The sequence below is a fragment of the Amphiura filiformis genome, chromosome 6 (genome assembly GCF_039555335.1).
Source record: "Amphiura filiformis chromosome 6, Afil_fr2py, whole genome shotgun sequence".
NCBI lineage: Eukaryota > Metazoa > Echinodermata > Ophiuroidea > Amphilepidida > Amphiuridae > Amphiura > Amphiura filiformis.
This window is the reverse complement of record NC_092633.1, coordinates 8207955-8230292: the sequence shown is the minus strand read 5'-3', so window position 1 is coordinate 8230292 and position 22338 is coordinate 8207955. Positions and strand designations below refer to the sequence as shown.

The following is a 22338-nucleotide window of genomic DNA, read 5'->3' as shown; positions in this document are numbered from 1 at the left end:
GTTTAGTTCCAAGGACGTACGTGTGCTTTGCCTGATGTAATGTGTGGTTAAATGTTGACAGCTCACTACAAGAGTTATTACCGTCAATTGGGTTGACAATGGAGGTAGGGCATGATCAATTCTGTTCAGGCAGTGGAACCTAATGCGAAAGCAAGTTTGCAAAACATACGTTTGAAAACACGGATGTATTAGTGCTCGACAGAAAACGTAAGTGCTTTGAAAGAGAGGTCTAGGAGTCCATACATATCCAGTTGAACATTCCCTCAACTATGGAAGTAAGAGCCATACTAAGCTGTACTATGACGCAGCGATCAGAAAAGTTCATCGACGACTCTCCTGTGACGTCAACTAAACAATGCTTAAAGGATAACAAAATACCTTGCATGCTTTGCATGCGGGTATAAAAAACCCATGAAATCAGGAATATATAGTTACCATCATCGTCAAGAATTGTGGCAATTGCTGACTCAAAGTTATCGAGCAGATCCCCATCGGGATTGGAGAGATACAAACAGAATAGTTCGCTAAATTCAGATTCATCATCATTGTATATCGGGATTGTCACATACTTCTCCTGTTCGAATGGTGCGAAATCGATAGTGTAGTTGGTGTAAGTCTGGAAGTCGATTCCATCGGTATCTGCTGCTACGTCACCTCCAACGGCTGAAACAAGGCTCTTGGTTGAAATATCTGAAGAATTCAAAATGCAATAAAAATTATGTGTGTATCCAGACAACTTGCAACCATGTAACAAGGAAAACGTACTTTTCATCTTAGCGGTAGTACCTTTTGGAATAATCTTCCAACTGATGTTAGATGCAATCTGTCAACTATGAGTGTATGTACATACTGTTAAATCCAATGCAGTCAAGTAATACTCTTTTAATGTTGTTTCATATTTCTGTACATGTTGTTATTTCTATGTTGACTTTTATGTAGAATGTCAAATGTGTATAATTATTATGTTTCTATATTTTAATCAGGGTCTCATGGGAGACCAGTATTGTATTACTGAACAGAGTAACCCTGAATAAATAAAGATTTACTACTACTAACTACAAGTTAGGTCGGTTTTTACCAGTTAAAGTGTTTTTGTTTGTTGATTGTTTTTCTATTGGTGGTACAATTAAATTAAAAAGTGGTCTACTGAATTTGTCCAAATCTTGTCAATATTTTTCAAATTACTCATTTGGTCATAAGAATTCAGAAAATATATAGTTTACGTATATACGAATTATCGTTGTGGAGTTATGAGTGAAAAGGTCAAAGAAGAAATTGGGAACTCCACAAACTAAACCAAAGAACACACTGCAGCGTCAAGCGCTAGTCCACCCAAAGATAAACAATTGAAGGACAAGCAAAGCAACATCGTTTACGCGATTCAGAATCAAGACGGTGAATGCAAAAAAAACTGTAATAGGGGAGACGAAACAAACGCTTGCTAAACGCATGAACCAGCATAGACGAGCCAGGACGAGCAATCGGCTGTCTAACCGCATTTGGACATATCCAGACATTCTTTTGACAACAAGGATGTTAAAATCAGGACAGAGAAAGCAGATGGTTTGTGGGGTTTGTGAGAGGGGTCAAAGAAGCAATTTATGTGAAATGGGAAGAGCCTTCACTCAATAGGGGAGGTGGCATACGTCATAACTTGACCGGAGCCAACAGTTAAACGACCAAGAAGATACGTTACAGGATTGGACGGGAAAATTTCCCACTCACAAAAAGGTAAGTCCAATTGGCAATGGTTGATTAGCTTATAGTTCAAATATTAATATTGTTTACTACCTGGATGAATGATAATCTTCATAAACGAAAACAGATACACGAAAACTGAAAAGATAAAAGAGAACATTGCTTGGACGCAAAATAAAGAAGTAAATTCATAAAGTGCAACAATTAAAGTAATTACCAACTGATCCTGCAGTTCCCAGGTAATTGCTATTCCTGGTGACTTTGACGACCAGTGGTTCATCTTCTGGTGTAGTGTAATAGCAAAACTCGATTGAATAGTAAGCTAATGAAGAAAGGAAACAAATAATAGGTGTATTAAAACAATCGTTGTACAGGGTGTCCCTGAATGAACTGTATTATTTTGTTGCGTATTTGAACGCATAAACCAAAGAAAACTAAACAACAGATGTGATTGAGAAATATATCAGCTATCACATACATTTTGAATTTTGACAATGGACCCCTCCGTTTTTTGAATAAAAGAAATTTACAAAACTATCTCATTTACAGCCCGTTCCATGGTGTCAAATATCTATCAATTACAATAGACGCCTCATGCGCTGATGATGCGCAGTGATTAGCACTCCATAATGATGCGCAGTGATTAGCACTCCGTAAAATTCTTATATTTCACGAACGTTGTGGTCAATTGTCAAAATTCAAAAAGTATGTGATAGCTGCTTTATTCCTCAACCACACCAAATTTGTGGCGTTAAAATACCCACGCAATTAAGCTTTTTACGATACGGTTCTTTCAGGGACACCCTGTATATGGATTCAATTTCTACCAATGGCACTGTTTTCAGTAAATTAGTTTATTAACTGTAATATCTTAATTTCATGTATTTATTTATTAATTACATGTACGATTCTGATGTGAAATGAATGGTCATTTGAAACCTTGAGACACGACTGGTCCGTTAGCAAGGATGTACTGTTCTTACAAAACAAATTGTAACACGGGTATTTATGAAAATAAAAAGTCGGAATTAAAGATGTTAGTTTACGCCTGACGTCACCGGTCAATCAAACTCAGAGATTTGAAGCCATTTAGAACTAGAAATTCGATTTTTGAGGTTTTTGCGGCGCTGTTTCGGCTCTCATCCAAAGATTCCATTTAAAAAAAAGGTCATGTTCTCACCCAATGACCCCATATTTTTTACATTTTGCTCTCACCGAAAGCCAAAAATCATGCTCTCACCCAATGACCCCATATTTTTACATTTTGCTCTCACCGAATGCCCCTTAGTGCGAAAGTGCCAGCCCTATACTTATATCCATTTCATATTGAAGTGCCCCCCCGGGTAAATTTACCAAAACAATTTAATTACAGATTACAGAATTATGGTACGGTTCTGTGCATAACTGGATAAGATGAAATTCGTTTTTGCGCTCATGCTCCCAGTAATGTCCCTATAATGGTGCTTTCAAATATTGAATATAGACAAACAAACGAACGTTCAAATTTACCATCGTCATCTAGAATGTTGATCGTAGCAGAGACGCTTCCTTCGACTACATTCCCATGACTCGCCTCTACGACAGCATAGAAATATTCCAACCCCTCTACACGCTTGTCTTTAAGGATAGTGACATTAGCTTCAACTTCTGACACCCATGGTGGGAAAACTAAGGTGCTATCCTCTGGCAGTGGTGCGGCACAATCTTGCCCCTCTTTTGCTGTTCCATTGTCGAACCGTAGTGCTGTAATTTTGATGACAGAAAACAGGTAACAATTTAAAAGGGGGGCTGAAGAACTGAGTCATGACAGGTCCACGTGAAATATTAGATGAGAACTCTTCAAAAAATGCACAAGATGAAAGATAAAAGAAGTGAATATTGATGAATATTACACTTACTGGCTTGTCCTTCTTGACTGACATCCCCACACCGATAAACTCTAATAAGCACAAAACAGTCATTCTCGTTGACATTGAATTCGTATGGCGTGAAGAATCGGAAACGTTCAGCTGAAAAATGAAGATACCGGAAGTACGATTACATCATCGGCACTATACACAACTTTCATTTATATTTTGTAAACAAACATTTTGAGAGTTGTTTTTTTGTGTGTGTGGGTGTGGGGTGGGTGTGTGTAAATTTACATCATTAATAAAACAGATCAAACAGTTATGGTTTCTGAAAAACGTCTGAATTCAAACAAATAATATATTGTACAGTAGATTTAAAACAATAGTCAGAATTATTTGGGAATACATGATATATAGCTGTCAAGACAATCGTTCAAGTAAAGACGTGGGTTGTGTATATACAGCAGTGATCGCCGTACGCCAGAGTTTCTAGAATTCTGCTAAAATAAGATAAATTTCAATGCCAATTTATTGCACATTCTAGGGAAGCGTGGTTACCTTTTTGAAATCGCCGAGTGGGAGGGTTTTCAATGAAATATTTTTTGTGTTAAAACTGAAGCATAAAAGAATATATGAATATTAACTGCACATCATATATAACGATTCGTGATACCCAATCGTGCTCAAATTTATGTGGTTTAGGAGGCAGAGAATTTTATTTCAATTTTATATATGCCAAAATATTTTCTGAATTTAGTCAAAATTAACTCTGAATTGATGGTGAAAATTTTATGTACATTTTACATAGGTCCCCACTAAAAATTACTGTTTCGTCTTTATGGAAATCTAATCTCCAATATCTGGAAGAAACTTTTGGGGACCTACGTGGAATTCTCCTATAAATTGCAAAAATCCAGACCGTGTATACACGTAAAATGGTAGGCTCCATACTGAACCACATGAATATACCCGGTATAATATAGGAGTATGGCACGTGCAGCCGGAGCAGCCCAGCGAGTTCAAATCGATAATGTATTGTGCATGTAGGCCTATAGCTGCCCATTTATGGTCGGATTTCTGTATGTAGAACACGCAGTTATCAACAATTGAGCGCTATTAATACACATTTATGTTTTTAAACAAATGAAATTCCCAAAATATGGTACGTTTTCTGTCTTTGCTTGTCACGTGGTATGTTAAGTAATGAAGTTGCGATTAAATGTTTAGGAGGAGGTTGTGGACCCCCGTACCCTCGAACCCTCTGGATCTGTGCGCATGACTATATCATGCACTCTACAGTCGGCATATAATTGGTTATAAGTTCTGTGTCGATGTATAATGCACAGCGGCAGCCGTAAAATGTGAAAAAAAAACATGTTATCATGGTTATGGGAGGGAAGAATTATTTCTGAATAACTATCCTCATTGACGATATTTGTCAATGGTTTTCAAAATACTTACCCTCATTATCCAAGATAGTGATGAAAGCCGATTGCGTATATTTATCAAATGTTCCTGGTGGGTCGGAAATGACTGCATAGACGTTCTCAGATAACTCGCAGTCGTCGTCATCACGTACATCTGGGCAAAATGTGTTGTCATAGTCCTCACCAGCGGCAAAGTCAATGGTCTTACTCGTGGCATAGAAATCGTCATTTGACACGGCGATCTTGTGTTCGCCATCATTGGGAAGCCCGTAAGCCATCACGTTACTAGCCGTATTAACGGTTTTTACATCTATAAATGGTAACAAGACGAAGGGCACTTAGAAAACATTTTCTTTGTTTGGTTTGTTTGTTTCATTGTAATATAAATGATCATGACATGAAAATGACAACAATAAATCTGAGAAGATATTCCTTGTAAAACTTTCGGATGTTATAAGTTTACACATTACTGATGTCATTTTCCCTGTTTGTGATTGGTGTTGTTGAAGGCAATAGGGTTTTATCAAAGAATACCTCCGTCGCAAATGCATGCACATTACTATGTAAATCTTTCGGATGTTATAAAATACAGTCTTTAGGCGACGAAAAAAAGAATCCCTGTTCTAAGGGCGGACGGACCTTTCAAGTCGGCTCGGTCGGTCGGCCCTTTTTTTTTAATGACCCTAAAAAATCACCAACATCTGTAAATAATTTGAAATTTGAGAAAATAAAAAATAATTTGTTCTAAAATTTCCCAAATTTGGGTCGGCATTCATTTGTGCAGGAAACTCCCCCCCATTTGTTCAAAATCTGGGTCGGTCGGGCCCGTAGAACAGGGTTTTTTTTTTCGTCGCCTTACTGATGTAATTTTCCCTGCTTGTGATTGGTGTTGTTGAAAACAATAGGGTTTCATCAAAGAGTACCTCCGTTGCACATGCACATTACTATGTATTAAAGCTTTTGTCAGAATGGAAACTATAGGGCCTACTAGCTTCATGGTCAAGTGGCTCTGACTTCAGAGAAGATCTGGTTAGTTTCAAAAGATAACAAAAATAAATATTTTTAATCGAATTCATCTCAGTTTTGTTCTTGAGTCATCTTAAATTGCCCAATTGAATTCTCAATCTTTTAGCGATTAAAGTTAGTTAGAGGGAAAATCTTTTAATTTTCATTTGTTTTTGTTTTTTCAATCTTTTGAAGACTCAAATTAGGAACAAATCCTTTCAAATTGAAAAACAGATTGAAAATATTTACTCTAAAAAAGTTTGAAATCTCATGCGAAACTTATGCAAAACATGTCAGTTGGCAGCACATTGGGAGTAACACAATAGGCGGGGAGAACGGGGCACTACACCACCTAAATTTTTGCAAGGGAGGCGACCTTCCCTTAATCAACGGAAGAAAAAAATAAAGCATGAATTTGCCTTCTACATTTGCCTTCTTAGTACGAAAAACACAGTGCATGTTTTATGCCGAAATAGGGTGGCACACTGGTCCACAAAATAGCAAGGTACACCACATTTGGAACTAAAATGGTCTCAAAAAGTCCCAGTAAAACAGGAACAAAACTGTTTCAATTTAGCTTGATTCCTATCATCAATCGCTAAAAGATTGAAATATTTCAATCGGTCAATTTAAACTTATGTTCTGTGCAATTTGAATGACCATCACTTACCACATGATCCTTGGCGTCCCACGTATCCAATTCGCCTCACTATGAAACACATACCTAAGGGACCAACTCCCTCACTAACATCATCGGTAGAAGGAGGGCTTATAGTGCACTTAGCTGAAAAGATTAGAATTTAATGACATTTAACACTATGTTAAGTTCAGGACAGCATAGAAAGAATTAAGCTTCAATGTTAACTATTATAATTTTACTTCAATATTACACTGTAAAAACATATGTTTTGTATTGTCAAGAAATTAAACATGTCTTCAACCATGTCAACAAAATTATTTGATATCAGAAGGATTCAGAATGAAATTCGATATGTCTGATGTGCTCTCATGTCCCACAAAAATACTGTCCAAACGGTCATACCCCAGCCCTTAAAACAAAATTCATTTAAAATAATTACAAGATAAATAGTCGAGTAAATGGCGAATTTTGTTCTGCGTATTACATATTGATACCTAATTCGTCACGATACGTCTTTATTATTTTCATAACTTATGGGAATTTGGATTTTAAAAAATAAAGCTTTTTAAAAGTAACGACATTTACATTGACTTTTCCCTCAAAGCACGCAGATAGAACACAGTCTGTCAGGCTGTAATGAACCCGTAACAAAGACAGCGGAAATCACCTTGAAGTACGAAATATCAAAATTGTGTCACTTTTGAAACTCTACCGTTTGTCATTCAAATGCGTGTAGCTAAGTGGAATAAGGTCGCATTTTACCCCTCCCCGGGACTCGTAATTATTGCACAGCCCCGAGGTAAAATCATCGGAGTACCGACTCCGCCATGTTTAAAATTTTAAAGACTGATTTAAGATATTTGCCTCCCAGAAAAACAAAACAATATCTGCTATATCGTCACCCTGCTACGATAATTGAATAAGTAATTTTTTTGTAATTTTGAGAACAAATACAAAATAGGGTTCAAGTTTGCATTAGTTATACGTAATCACCCTATTCATTTCTGATTATTCCTTTTAATTTGTCTCATTATCATTTGTTCTTGTTCAAAGATTGGTGAATGAATATGTTGAAATGAATGCTTGAGCCATTTTTCATAGCAAAGTGACGATATGTTGTTACTCGAGATACTGCTTTTTGACTTAGGGACAAAGACAACGTAAAGACGTCACTGGACTGATTAAAACACAACAGTCTCCTCTATACAAAATGACAAAGGTAGGGACAGAGACCACGCAAAGACGTCACTGGACTGATTCAAACACACCAGTCTCCTCTATATAAAATGACAAAGGTAGGGACAGAGACCACGCAAATACGTCACTGGACTGATTCAAACACACCAGTCTCCTCTATATAAAATGACAAAGGTAGGGACAGAGACCACGCAAAGACGCCACTGGACTGATTCAAACACACCAGTCTCCACTATACAAAATGACAAAGGTAGGGACAGAGACCACGCAAAGACGTCACTGGACTGATTCAAACACACCAGTCTCCTCTATACAAAATGACAAAAGTTGGGAACAGAGACCACGCAAAGACGTCACTGGACTGATTCAAACACACCCGTCTCCACTATATAAAATGACAAAGGTAGGGACAGAGACCACGCAAAGACGTCACTGGACTGATTCAAACACACCAGTCTCCTCTATACAAAATGACAAAGGTAGGGACAGAGACCACGGAACTTGAAGACATCACTGGACTGATTCAAACACACCAGTCTCCTCTATACAAAATGACAAAGGTATAGGGACAGTGACAAATTCACACCACACAAAAACCTCACTGGACTGATTCAAACACACCAGTCTCCTCTGTAAAAAGGTAGGGGCAGAGACCACACGCGCAAAGACCTCACTGGATTTATTCAAACACATCAGTCTCCTCTGTACAAAGGTAGGGGCAGAGACGACGCAAAGACCTCACTGGACCGATTCAAACACAGTCTCCTCTGTTCAAAGGTAGCGGCAGAGACCACGCAAAAGACCTCACTGGACCGATTCAAACACACCAGTCTTCTCTGTACAAAGATAGGGGCAGAGACCACGCAAAGACCTCACTGGACTGATTCAAACACACAAGTCTCCACTGTACAAAAGTAGGGGCAGAGACCACGCAGAGACCTCATTGGACTGATTCAAACACACCAGTCTCCTCTGTACAAAGATAGGGGCAGAGACCACACGCGCAAAGACCTCACTGAACTGATTTGAACACACCAGTCTCCTCTGTACAAAGATATATTTTTTGTGTAACGTATTTGCATTTACTATGCTTTTACCCCGGGTTTTTACTTGGGAGGGCTGACATTTGGGCTATTCAGTTGAAATCCATACATCCCTATGGCAGATATACCCTTAATCTCCCACACAGGAGTGTGAATTTCAAATGGAGTTATGGCTGACTCCACTTTTGAAATCTCATACATTTAAATAATAACAATGTAATCTTACCATCATCATCGAGAATGGTAACAATGCTGTCATCTCGGGAGGTGTCGATATGTTCATTTTGGTTGTAAATAGTAACCAGGAAAGTCTCCACCGGTTCGACTATTTCATCGTTGGTTATCGTGATCTCTGCTTCTGCCGTGTCGCTTCCTGCGGCAAATTGTGCACGGGCACCTGCGCGGCCGATGAAGTCTTCACCTTCATCTCTGGCTCGACCCTCAAGAGAAGATATTTCATCAGTTCTTACATCTAGCGTGATTAAAAAATAGCATAGAGGTTATATAATAATTATTATTATAATAATAGTTATTGAATAAGTTTATCTCACTACAAGCTCATATTACATGATGCAGTCATGTCTACAGTAGAATTCACCACGACCTTTGCAGGACTTAAACCCCATTAAAAGCTATTAAACCAAGATAACACTCATTGAAAATAGCTATGTTAAATCAGATCTTCTCTGGTTAATTCCACACTACACATGTTTCTGTTTTAACTGTGCAATATTGCAATGAGCTGGTATTATAGTTTCAGTTGGGTGAACGATTATAAAGCAAACGCAAGGTAACAATACTGTGTGGGTCTTTGTTTACGAAATGAGACAATAGTCTGCATATTGTTAACCAGCATTCTTGAAAATGAGAAACATAATGGTTGTAGACTTAACACGGTTTGGAAATAATTTCTTCATATTTTTTGGTGTTATCTGTCGTTTACATATCCTTCCTAAAACACCAAAGTGCGAATATTTCCAAACACCTAAATTAACTAAAAATTTAGGACATGTTACAAAACTATAGTTTCTAGAATTTCAGAGAGAACTTTCAATATTGGCCGGTTATTTTTCACACAGTGACGTAAACTAGGCAATGCTCTATTACCTATAACATGCACTAAAACACCAAAGTGCGAATACTTCCAAACACCTAAATTAGCTGAAAATTTAGGACATGTTACAAAACTATGTTTTCTAGAATTTCATAGAGTACTTTAAATATTGAAGTGACGTTAACTAGGCAATGCCCATATACCTATAACATACACTGTTTGTAGAGGTCACGCGTCAATGGTGAGAGTACTGTGTATTATGTATAGGAAAACGGACAGTAACTGCAGTATGAAACGTATTGTAAATTTATACCGGGTAGCCTATTTTATTGACGAACTTAGCAAGCTTAGGTAAAGTGAAATATGAGGATATTTCTGGAAATTAGGGAATTCTCTGAGCATATGTTAAACAGATTAAATAAGTAGAGCAAAGTACACTGATCAATATGCCTTTTGTTTGAAGTAAATCGGACATACGGTTTTCATAATATATCAGTTATTGGGGCGCCCGCTACGGCTATATTTGGCATGACTTTGTAAAAAGCTTCTAATTTCGGTCTTGCTAGATTTACTTCGCAACTGTTTTGCTTAAAAGTATGTCCAGCTTAGAAATAAAAACACAGCTTGCTTGGTTTTGATTTTGATTTTATTACTGTTTACTAATATGCATTGAATGCAAGTAGTTCTATATACAGCGGGAATTAACGCTTGAAATACGAAATAAAAATGCCTTTATGTATTTTAAAAACGCTTTTGAGGAGATGGCGCTATTACGATCGCAGAGTAGGCCTATGATCCAGGTGAAGGGCGACATGATTTGATGCGGCATTGATCCAAAAAGCTGCTTTGTCGACCAAGGAACCAGGAACTTCATCGATAAACATGGTTTCTTTTTTTTATATTTCTAAAAAAACAGGGATGGTCTCTTATCCCTGGAAAATCTAGCGCAGTAGTTGCAATTGACATTTGTTGTAAGTGTTATTTAAAACATTTACCTTTACAAAAATCCTTAATATCCTGTGCGTATAGGCTTGTCATCTTTGTTTGAAATACAAAATTATCCACAAAACAAATTCGAATGCTCTTAAAATATCCGCGGCGACTTTCCGTTAAATCAATAACCAGGCATGCAATATTGTCAGGTATTACAACCGACAGTAATATCATAATATGGAAAATCCATAAGATGCAAACCTATATATATTCTAAATAAAATAATTCTGCTCCAACAACCCTCCAAAACATGATTTCCTAACAATAGTAACCGAAATGGTAAGATTTGTATTCCTTTTATTTGAAACCAACCTCTTCCATCCCATGCAGTACGATTTTACACCTCTCTCACTGCAATAAATATGCTTTACTTTTCCTAATCTTTTCTTTGCTTACTATGCTAATGTTACATTATTGTTTTAAAGAAAACAATTGTATCCAAACGGTTACATTTCAGCCCCGGGCGTGGCACTTCAATATGAAATGGATATAGGTGTAGGGCTTGGAATTGTTTTTGATAAGCATATGTCCGTGACTCCACACATCAACAGTTTAATATCTTCACTAAATTTTCATTTGCGTAACGTAAGACTTATCAGTAGATATCTGGACAAAGAAACCAAACATAGTGTAGTTCGAGCTCTGATTCCATCACGGCTAAACTATGGAAATGCCTCGCTCTATGGTGCGAATGCTAGAGATCTTGACCACTTGCAATCACTTCAGCATAAAGCTGTCAAGCTCATTCACTCAGTTGATAGACGTGAAAGCCCGTCGCCTCTAATGCATAACCTCCATTGGTTGCCTATCCGTGATAGAATCAAGTTCAAGATTTGTATGTATGTCTATAAATGTTTACAAGGAAATGCCCCCCCAATATTTATGTGTTTTACTCTCTCATAGAGAAATACCTTCAACTGGTTGTAGGACAAGATCTTCCAAAGACCACATTACTAAGAGCTCGTGTTGGTAAAATGGTAAAAAATGCATCGGTGACAAATTGTTTTGTGTTGCGGCACCTTCATTGTGGAACAGCCTCCCACATAACATCAGGGAGGCTTCATCACTTCACTCTTTCAAAAAAATACTTAAGTGTCATTTGTATCCAGAATGTTGATATTTTTTGTTTTATTTTTGTTTTCTCTTTTTTGTGTGAGCTCTGATCGCTCGCGCGCTCTGTAAGAAGCGCCTTATAAGAAACTTTGGTATGTATGTATGTATAGGGCTAGCCAGTATAAGGGCATCCGGTGAGAGCAAAATATCAAAAAATAACGAGGTCATTGCAAGCCTGAGAGCATGATTTTTGGCATTCTGTGAGAGTAAAAATCAGTGTACAAAATATGGGGTCATTGGTTGAGAGAGGGACCGTTTGGATCTAAATTATGGGAGCATTGGGTGAGAATATGACTTTTGTAATGGGATGGGTGAGAGCCAAAAGAAGCCTCGAAAATCAGTGATAGACGACTCGTTGCTGTTCAGATGGAAATATTAGGGTCTAGCATACTGCAGTTACTGTCCGTTTTCCTATACACAATACACAGTGCTCTTACCATTGACGCGTAACCTCTACAAATAGTGTATGTTAGAAGTATGGGTAATTGCCTAGTTAACGTCGCTGTGTGAAAAACAACCGGTCAATATTAAAAGTACTTTTCTAAAATTCTGGAAAATATGGTTTTGTAACATGTCCTAAATTTTTAGCTAATTTAGATGTTTGGAAATATTCGCACTTTGGTGTTTAAGTGTATGTTATAGGTAATAGTACATTGCCTAGATAACGTCGCTGTGTGAAAAATAACCGGCCAATATTTAAAGTACTTTTCTGAAATTCTAGAAAATATAGTTTTGTAACATGTCCTAAATTTTTAGCTAATTTAGGTGTTTGGAAATATTTGCACTTTGGTGTTTTAGGAAGGATATGTAAACGACAGATAACAACAAAAAATATGAAGAAGTTATTTCCAATCCGTGTTACGGCCCACAGCCATTATGTTTCTCTTCTCATTTTCAAGAATGTGGTTAATAATATGCACAGTATTGTCTCATTTCGTGAACAAAGCGAAAAGTGTTTGCTTTATAATCGTTCACCCAATTGAAACTATAATACCAGTTCATTGCTCATTGCACAGGTAAAACAGAAACATATGTGCGTGGATTTAACCAGAGAAGATCTGATGTAACATAGTTGAGCTGTTTTCAATGAGTGTTATCTTGGTTTAATAGCTTTTAATGGGGTTTAAGTCCTGCAAAGGTCGTGGTGAATTCTACTGTAGACATGACTGCATCATGGGTCTTTGGGTGACAGATCTGGGTCTTTGGGTGACAGAGCATGTGCTGGTAATGGGGTCTTTGGTACAGCAATGGTGAAAAGGGGGTCTTAATAGCCCTACACTCATAGAAATTGTTCGTTGGCATTACTCAGTAAGTTGATGTAAGTCGTTGCGTCAACTTTCCGAGTAATGCCAAAGCGTACAATTTTGAGTAACGCTGACTCGATATCATTATGTTGGTCGCACGCATTTGCACTTCCTTTATTGAGTTGTTACAACTCAGAAAATGAAACTAGCCTAGGTTAGCATAATTTTCTTGAGTTGTGCTATAGTATACATATATAAATATTTGAATACTGCTAATTGTGCAGAAAATGATCCAATTACGTGAATTAAGTAACAAAGTACCAAATTGGAATAACTCAAAACAATAAGTACTAGTAACTTAATATGAACGAGTTACATCAACTTAAATGTTGAGTTACAATAACTCAACTAATTGGTTCTTTGAACCTTTTTTATTTTTCTAAGTTCCCTGAACTTGAATTCAGAAGTTGGCATTACTTAATCAACTTTTTAAGTAATGCCAACAAAGTTGACTATTTGACGGAACTTTTTGAGCTTTTTCAGCATTTTTTAAGTTCGGATAACTAAAATGAATTTTGTTTTTGGCAACTTGTACACTATTTTTGAGTTGTCCAAACTTACTCCTTTTGAATTGCGCCAACAAGGCGAACAAGTCATTTCTATGAGTGTACATACGCGTCACGTCCAAAGTGGGAGTGCCCCCCCCCCCCAGCACATCACATCATAGCTCCCATTGGGCGCCCCGTTCCTTTTTTAAAGGAATTTTTATTTTATTTAAAACAGACAGAGAGTTGTTCACTTACAAGCAATCTGGGTCCTGGACAGATCGCCTTCTCTGCAGAGAGTTAACTTTACCGTGGTATCCATAGGACTATCTGCACTCTCCCTTATTTTATATTCTGAGAAACCCACATCACGTCTGGAATCCTTCAGGAATATGACCGCTGGAATGAAATACAAATATATTGACAGAATTGATTATAGGCCACCTAGTTCAAAATAATTATGTGAAGCAAATTGGTGTAACCATCTGTTTTATGTAGAAAAAGCAGTTTCCATAGCAACAGCCATTTATTCTTGTTTTGCACATTTCCCCAGTTCTCGGCTCTCGCGATTTTCATACAATTTTTGTTTGTCTTTCAGGCCTATTTTGGAATAATTTCGTAGACGTCCATGACCTCATCTGTGGATGGACACGATTCTTCTTTCACGATTATCAAGTGAATATTCTCAGATTACCCCATGCCAAAATAATAAGGCTTTTAAACTGCGTTGGTACTTATAGTAAGATACCAGTGCTAATGTTTGGTGACCAAATCTTTGGAACGAAGGTGTTTTTTGGCATGCCTGAAGGATATTGAATAAATTTGGCTTGGGCTGCCCTCTTCAAACAGGGGTCAAAATTATAAAATATCCCAATTCTTTTACAAAATATAACAAATTACTCGTCTGGTCATAAAAAAATCCAAAAATGTATAGTATGCCCTATAGTTTGCGACCGTACTCATTTTAGTTACACTTACTGCAATTCACATTTCCCGCCAATACTGACGATTAGACAATATAGCAATGTCTTTATGCAAATGAGATTACGTGATCAAAAGTATTCTGATAGTATTTGTTGCGTGTTTTGAAATATAAAGATGTATAGTTGTTATTATTGTAAATAAATGTTACTTGACTCATGCCTGAGTGGAGTACATAATGGTTGCGGAAAATATTGTACGCCCCTCGTAGTGTTACAAACATACCATCATCATCGTTGATTGTCACGAAAGTGAAATCTTCTTGATTTGTTGCAGCTACTTGATTAATGCACTCGTTAGTGTCATCCTGGAATATCATTACTCCAAACCTCTCTTCGTCGAGTGCACCACCTTCCTGATAAGATTAAGAAATGAAACAAATTTCCGGGGTAAGATCATAGTACGATTATGCGCAATCTGTATAGGTTTGGCTAAAATAGGGCGGTGGGATTAAATTGGGAACAGTAACAGTGTAGATACATCATCATCATCATCATCATCAGTCGACTGCGGAGCAGGCGACTACAAGCTTTCTCCAACTATTGCGATCTTGGGCAAGCGAAACAATTTTATTTGGCTGTAGCATCCCTTCAGTATCTCCCAGGAGGTGCTGTACATACTGTAAGTACAGTGTGCGCGACCGTCCCGGTTTCCTCTTCCCATGTGATGGAATATAACGGGCATATTCTTTCACAGGCTCGTCGTCTTCAAGACGCAGTATATGGCCGAGAAATTTGAGTTGATGAATCGTGACTCTGGCAACCAGTGGAGTGGTGTTGGTTAGATTGTAGATGGTTTCATTTTGAATCCGATCCATACGCTTGATGTTTCGTATTTACTATTGTTAACTGTTATTTTCTGTTAATTCATATCAAAATATGACATCTTACTGTTACTTCATTGAAGTGACAGTCTGCTGTCATGTCAATTGTTGAATTAACCAATCAGGGGATCACAGATTTTCATGCCTCTCCTTGGCCTTTCCTGTGATTCATTCTCTCTCACTTATATTATGATTTTGTATGTATTCTAGCTTTTTGTGCTTTGATGAGTGAAAATAATAAATGAATGAATAATAAAAAAAAACATGACTCTGTAGATACACTTCCAGAAATTGGGGCGGGACTATGTTTGAGGTGAAGCACTGTCCTTGTCCTTATGTCCTATTTGGAGCCAGTGCCAGATAGACAGGGAAATATACAACATCTTGAACACATTGAAGGTAAAAACAAAGATTACACGCATAATTACCCGGTAGATATCATTATTGATATCGATTTTAAACTGCACTTCGGTTTCGCCCACAGGAAAGGTTATTGTTACAGGATCCTCTATTCCCTCGAAGTCACAATCGTCGTCTAATCTATTACATCCACTTCCCGATATCGCGTCAAACGTCATAGTGTTGTAAGTATCACCAAAGCCAAAAGTTCTTAAATCTGTAAAAAGAGATGAATGAATCATTAAAAAAATGAAAGTACAATTTTTAAGATAACACAACTAGTTATTTCCAAGAGTACAAAATACCTTTCCACTTTTAATACCAATTGTACCTTTCCATTTCACCTTTCCACCTTTTCAGATCCTTGTCCGCGAGCGTGTTCCGGGCGAGGCAACTGAAGCAAGTGACCGAGTTCAAAATCATGCATTATATGTTAAACAATTTGTCATATTTTACCAACTTTTTTAGCTGAAACGGGGAGTAAGTAATAAATCATTCACACATACTCTGATAGGCTGTTTTAATAAATAAATTTGGTGTCGGAATATATTAGGACCAAATGTTTCTTGGTACAGTTGAATCGGCGTAATTATGTAGTTTCTCCTATCTAATGCCACAAGTCCCAAACGTTTGGGGTTTGAGTAAAGCGTCATCAACTTTACACAGGGTCAAATTTCAAAGTTCAGAAAAATATGTATTTTGACCTATTTAGGTTGTACCGTTCTTGAGTCATGTCCAAAAGGGTCAAATGTCAAAAGAGGTGTCAAAGTATTCGTTTTGATATAACAGTTCAAATAAAGATTGGATTGCACGATCTAGGATGTTTCGTTACCCACGTAATCCATCAAAATAGATCAATATCAATTGGCCTCAATGGTACTTGACCTATATTTTGCTGGGTAACTTTGGCAACGAAACCTTCCTATATTGGGCAAGTTTTGACACCTTTTGTCAAACCGGAGCATTATTATATTTTTGACCCATATAGAGCCAAAAATAAATGTTTAACATTTCCGTAAACTCTTCTCCGTCATCAGCGGGTGGTAACTGAATATTGATAATAGTTGATCCTGTACCCAACCATGCCAACCAGAAAGGTATTTCCAGTAGCGAATCATAAATTCTTAAGAGCTCAAGGCCCCAGGGTATGACTCCTTCTTTATGCAAATAGACTCCCTCATGTTCGCTGGACAAACTCGTCTTCTACATATGACAGTGACACCTTCTAGGCCATGACTGTATCCTGTATCTGTTGTGTGCTGCAAGAGCTGACTCGCTGGTTTGGCAGTGTGTTCTGTGAGTCTCTCACCCAATGTCTTTTTTGGTTTGCCACGTCAACTTTATCACACTGCAAGGCACGGGATGCGACCAGGCTGATCCTTTAATTGGGTCTTATGTTTTGGTGCTAACTAACATTTGACGCAATGTCCGGTGGGATTTGAATATGATTTAATAACGGCTGAAAACTCGACTGATGTTTTTCTAATACCCTTTGGACATAAAAAGATTTAATCTTTACAGCAGAGGACGGAACACTTTTTCTTGTACATGAGAATTCCTCACACACACCCACACAATGCCAGAGGACAGATGTGACATGTCCACCTTCTTTGTTGTCCGAGCCTGTAACAACTCTGTCAGCACCACGAAACAGTGTTCGAAAAACACTTAAAGGGGTGGTGTGACTCAAAGTTTAATACTGATTTGTGTGTGCTGGTTTCCTGTATACACCCTTGTCAGGACTTTTTCAACTGTATGTGCTGTGCTGGTCGTTGACGTGTTTATACCAATGTGCCAAGGATCATGAGGAATGGAAGTTTTCATCTTTTTCTGGATCATTAGTAAACTTGACGTACCCATGCATTCTCGTTGTTGATATTGTCTGTAAACTGAATTGCTTCATTATTTTGCTTCAATTACAATAGAGGTGTCGTCTACTTACTGAAGCCATATGCGCGCTGGGTGGTTAGCTGTTGTTAGTGCATTTTGTTCAAACCACTCCATATAAAAGTTGGTAGTCCTCAGTGTAAGTAAACAAAATCAGACCACGCCCTTTAAACGGAGGCACCATATCATCATTCCGATGTTCAGGGTGCGAAGTTCATCTCTCCAATAGACCAAATCACAGTGCTAGTTAGGGTAGACTGCTTCCTTCATTCGTCAAACCTTCTGGATTGACGAACGACTGAGAAAACTACGTGGGAAAAAAGTGGCGGACTTTTGCAACCAGATTCTGGTTGCACATGAATATTAAGCAGGTTGCTAATTTTCACTGAGACTGCGCAGTTGTGTCCAAGACCGAGTTTGTTGTTTTTTGAACTTCAGAGCGTGATCTTGTCACAGCGGCGCAGTACACACGGCGCGGTAAACGGTCGCCGCTAGTCAGTCGCGCATGGCGCATTATCCAAAGTCGCAATCATGGGTCCGCCACAATTAGAACTGTAAGATAATCAGTCGTCACTACGAAGCATAACACAGTCCATGCGAAGTGTATACGACTGCTGGAATAAGTCTTTCGTTAGGGGCGAACATTTTGTATTCGGCCCCACGTTGTAGCAGGAGGGTGAAAGTGCATAGGAACAATGCCGGAAACTACGTCACGCTATTGTTCGACTTAAACTACATCATTTTTAACCCCTTCCGTTTCCGTTAATACAGCTTTAGTCTCCTCCACCTTCGCAACACGGTACGTGGAGTGACTGGAATCACAATGACAGCGGAGGAGAATACTAGCTGGTCAGACAATTTAATTCTATCAAGCATATAACATGTATAACACCTGAACAATCACCGTCATTTGATCGATTTACTACAGAATATATTGTATACACAAAATATAATTTTAAAATGGTAAACCTGTTAACTTATATACTTGTGTACTAAAGTATAAGGACACGTGAATAAAATCATGTAGAAGACAAAATGGCCGCTAATCCGCCTATTGTCTAGACTTAAACTACATCTTCCGCTTTGTTACGTAATACTAGGATGCCATGCCCTGGTTGTAGCATATCATATTCTTTCATTCTTTCAACCGCAATATGTTATTGCAACACAAAATTATGCATAATAGTTCACAGAGTTGATACCGTCCCAAAGCCTGAATCAACGGTAGTGGCTTAACTAGGGTTGGTAGCACCCGGGGCAAGAAACAAAATTGGCGCCCCCCCCCCCCCCCCACACCCCGCGGGCAGGGACGTAAGGATACATAATGGTGCCCCCAACTCTTGAAACAATTGCTCGCGGAGCGCTCGAAATTTTGGACAAATTAGAGTCACGCGGTAGCCGTGACCAGCAAGTTTATAAAAAAAAGACTGATAAAGAAGACTAATAACAGATGCTCCCGCGAGACTATATTTACACCTAACATTAAAACACTTGACTTCTATTGTTCGATGTTATTTTTCGCTGGGTACAAAATGTATCTAAAACCATGCTAAATGTTATTTACAGTCCCAGGTGTAATATCTTGACAACCCATTAATTCCAAAAGGGCCACCAATCCTACAGTCAATCATTGTTCGTAATAAACAAATATTTTTGCTTCCATTTCACGCGGTATTTCATAGCGAAAATTAGTTGCAAATCATACTGATCCAGAATTTTTAGACACTGCTACAGGTCTACCTGGTTATCACCTTCACACTACTTTTTCAGATTCACTTCCAAATATGTGACTCCTCGTCACAACTGAGCCCGGAAGTCGCCAATCATCATTTTTGAGATATTCAACCAAAATATTCTGCTTTAAATTAGCTTTAAAATGATGTATATCATGTCTATAGTACTTGACATTTAAGTACTGAAAAATCAATAAAACAGTCAATAAATCCTTTGTTTCCTATTGTTTATTGTTAAGTTCGATGGAGCATATCTCAATAGTGGCACTGGCGACATCCGGGCTCAGTTGTGGCGAGGAGTCACAATACCCTAGCAGTTTCTGAGATACCCTACATACAAATTCTGAGCCCCATTTGCCAAAAAATCAAGTTTTCATAATTCTTTTGTTCTTATCGGACGACGCATCCATTTATATAATAAATGCTGTATTTCGACACAGTAACTTACAGCAGAGGTCCGTGGCCTAATGGTTAGAGCGCTTGACTCCAGATACGCTATCCCGAGTTCGAAACCCGGTGACCAACTGATTTCTTTTTCAATGTTTTATCAACAATTTATTGTCATTAATCAAGAATAACAAAATTTTAAACATCCAGTGCTATTGTGATATTTTTTTTATTAAAGCAAGTTGTTTGATTCTCAGGGAAATTGTTTATTGTGTTAAGGGAGGTGTAATGAGCGTGAACCTGGTTTGGATGCAGAGGGAGTGTGCCTGTAACAGACACAGCCACCAGAAAAGGACCAGCTCAGATCGCGCGCCAAATAAGTTTGCAGTCCAGAAATTTCATTTTTTCTCAGCCTTGCAAAAAATAGGCAGAGGTGGGAATCGAACCCGGGACCTCGGTGTTGTAAAACCTACTGCGTTACCACTGAGCCAACTGACAATCAGCTATGAGAAGTTTGATAGTAATCCTTGATATTGCTGAATAGAATAAATCAATACTGATAGGTCTATTTATCTAATGTACGATGTTATTCAAATTGGCCTATAAACTAGGAATATAATGTTAAATGACTATCAATCGATCAATCAATCAAGTTGTCAAGTTATCAACAATCAATAATAAACCGACGTAGGCCTATCATGGAATATTACTAACTAGGCCTACTAACTAATATACCAAATAAATAAAATAAATAAATAAGTCAGTAAATAAATAAATAGGCATAGGCCTAAATAAATAAATAAATACATAATGCAGAATGCAGTTAGTATTTTAGTTGCAAAATTCCAAACATTCTATTCACACATTCTATTATAATTTTCTGCTATACACGCAAAGGACCTGTGCCTTTAATATGTCCGCGCCTAATCAATAATGAGTCTTTCACCATGCTCACACACCATGTTAAACTATTGTATCCCTGCAAGTATTATCTATGACCAAGTCCTAACACCTCAATGAAATGGATGCTATAACGTACCCAATCAAGCGAACATATCAAGGTCATATCAGGGCGTTATACAAAGAATGGTCAAAGGTCAACGTTTCCAAAGAAGTATAGTAATAGATGTAGACACAAGCTTTCGTGCGGGAAACATAAACACATAGTCGTCAGTCGTGTGGTTTTTATGAGATTTGATACGGCGCTGAAGTCTATTGGCTGTCCCAAAATCAGTACCAGACCCGGTTTCCAGACGGCAATGTGTGTGTTGTTACAAGGAATGCAAACTCATTTTATCAATGAGTGAACCACATAGAGGAATACGACATCTATCGTGAGCCAATCTGCATTCTGTTGCCTGCAAAAGCCGACGATAAGGTAAAAATTCTAAAAGCAGCGTGACTAGATATTTGCGTTAATTTCATGATACGTGTAAAACGCATTGAAAACGCCAAATTGCAGTCATAAAATATATAATATTAGTAAATCACGAAATCGAATGTTAACGTAGGTATGTGGAAAAGAACTGCAATAACAATAACAAACTATGTGCCCAAAGAGTTGTCTTTGGCATGTCGCTTTTTTTGAAATATGACCAAAAATATCAAAAAAAAAAAAAACGCCCCAAAATTTAAAACAAACACGAACCTTCCAAAATAAATATATATTAGCACTCGGCGGCCCAGTCACTACCTGCCGCTGTGATTTGGGGTAACTCATTGCTTCCCTCTCCAGATACCGGAACTTCAAGGTCGTTTCATACCCCAGCCCTTAAGGGCCTATTTAAAAACACAGCATAGTGTGATACAACACCATCAAGGATCAAATGAAATCTGAATAACACAAGAAACTAGATCAGGTATTATAGGGTATGCAATACGACGTTACTCATTGTTATTCTCATTTAAATATATTTTGTCCTACCACGGGCAAATTCGCATGATAATAGGACAATAAAACATGATTGTGATATGTATGTATGAATGGTTGTTGAATCGATTTAAAGACCTGACTCTCTGTCATCTTCAGCTATCATAGAACATGACAATTGTCATACCGTCCCGGTAGGTTGATTACAAACACTCTGTAGGTGTGGAAAATTGTTCCGCTAGTATGGAAGGCCAGCAGGAAAAAAAATCCAAATAACATTTATCAAGCATATATAGTACGGAAGCGTCTATGTGACACAACTTGACAAGATAATTTATTATCAGCATTATGTCAACATGACGATATAAAATATCTCGCCAAGACAACTGAACAAACAAGTCAACATGGCAAGATAAATTATCATGCAACCAAAAATGGATGTCGTCTTC

The 22338-nt window shown here is 37.9% G+C and overlaps 1 protein-coding gene across 1 annotated transcript in view; it reads right to left on the bottom strand.

Annotated features, from left to right (window-relative positions):
* Positions 1 to 22338, bottom strand: part of LOC140154931 (uncharacterized) — a 46734-nt gene that overhangs the window by 17727 nt on the left and 6669 nt on the right. Inside the window, exons 5-14 of the mRNA XM_072177591.1 lie at positions 16042 to 16229; positions 15016 to 15145; positions 14068 to 14208; positions 9087 to 9332; positions 6651 to 6764; positions 5010 to 5285; positions 3597 to 3707; positions 3208 to 3441; positions 1916 to 2020; positions 436 to 690 (exon numbers count right to left, since the gene is read on the bottom strand). Of these exons, the coding sequence (XP_072033692.1) occupies positions 436 to 690; positions 1916 to 2020; positions 3208 to 3441; positions 3597 to 3707; positions 5010 to 5285; positions 6651 to 6764; positions 9087 to 9332; positions 14068 to 14208; positions 15016 to 15145; positions 16042 to 16229 (1800 nt within the window). The remainder of the gene's footprint in view (positions 1 to 435; positions 691 to 1915; positions 2021 to 3207; positions 3442 to 3596; positions 3708 to 5009; positions 5286 to 6650; positions 6765 to 9086; positions 9333 to 14067; positions 14209 to 15015; positions 15146 to 16041; positions 16230 to 22338) is intronic.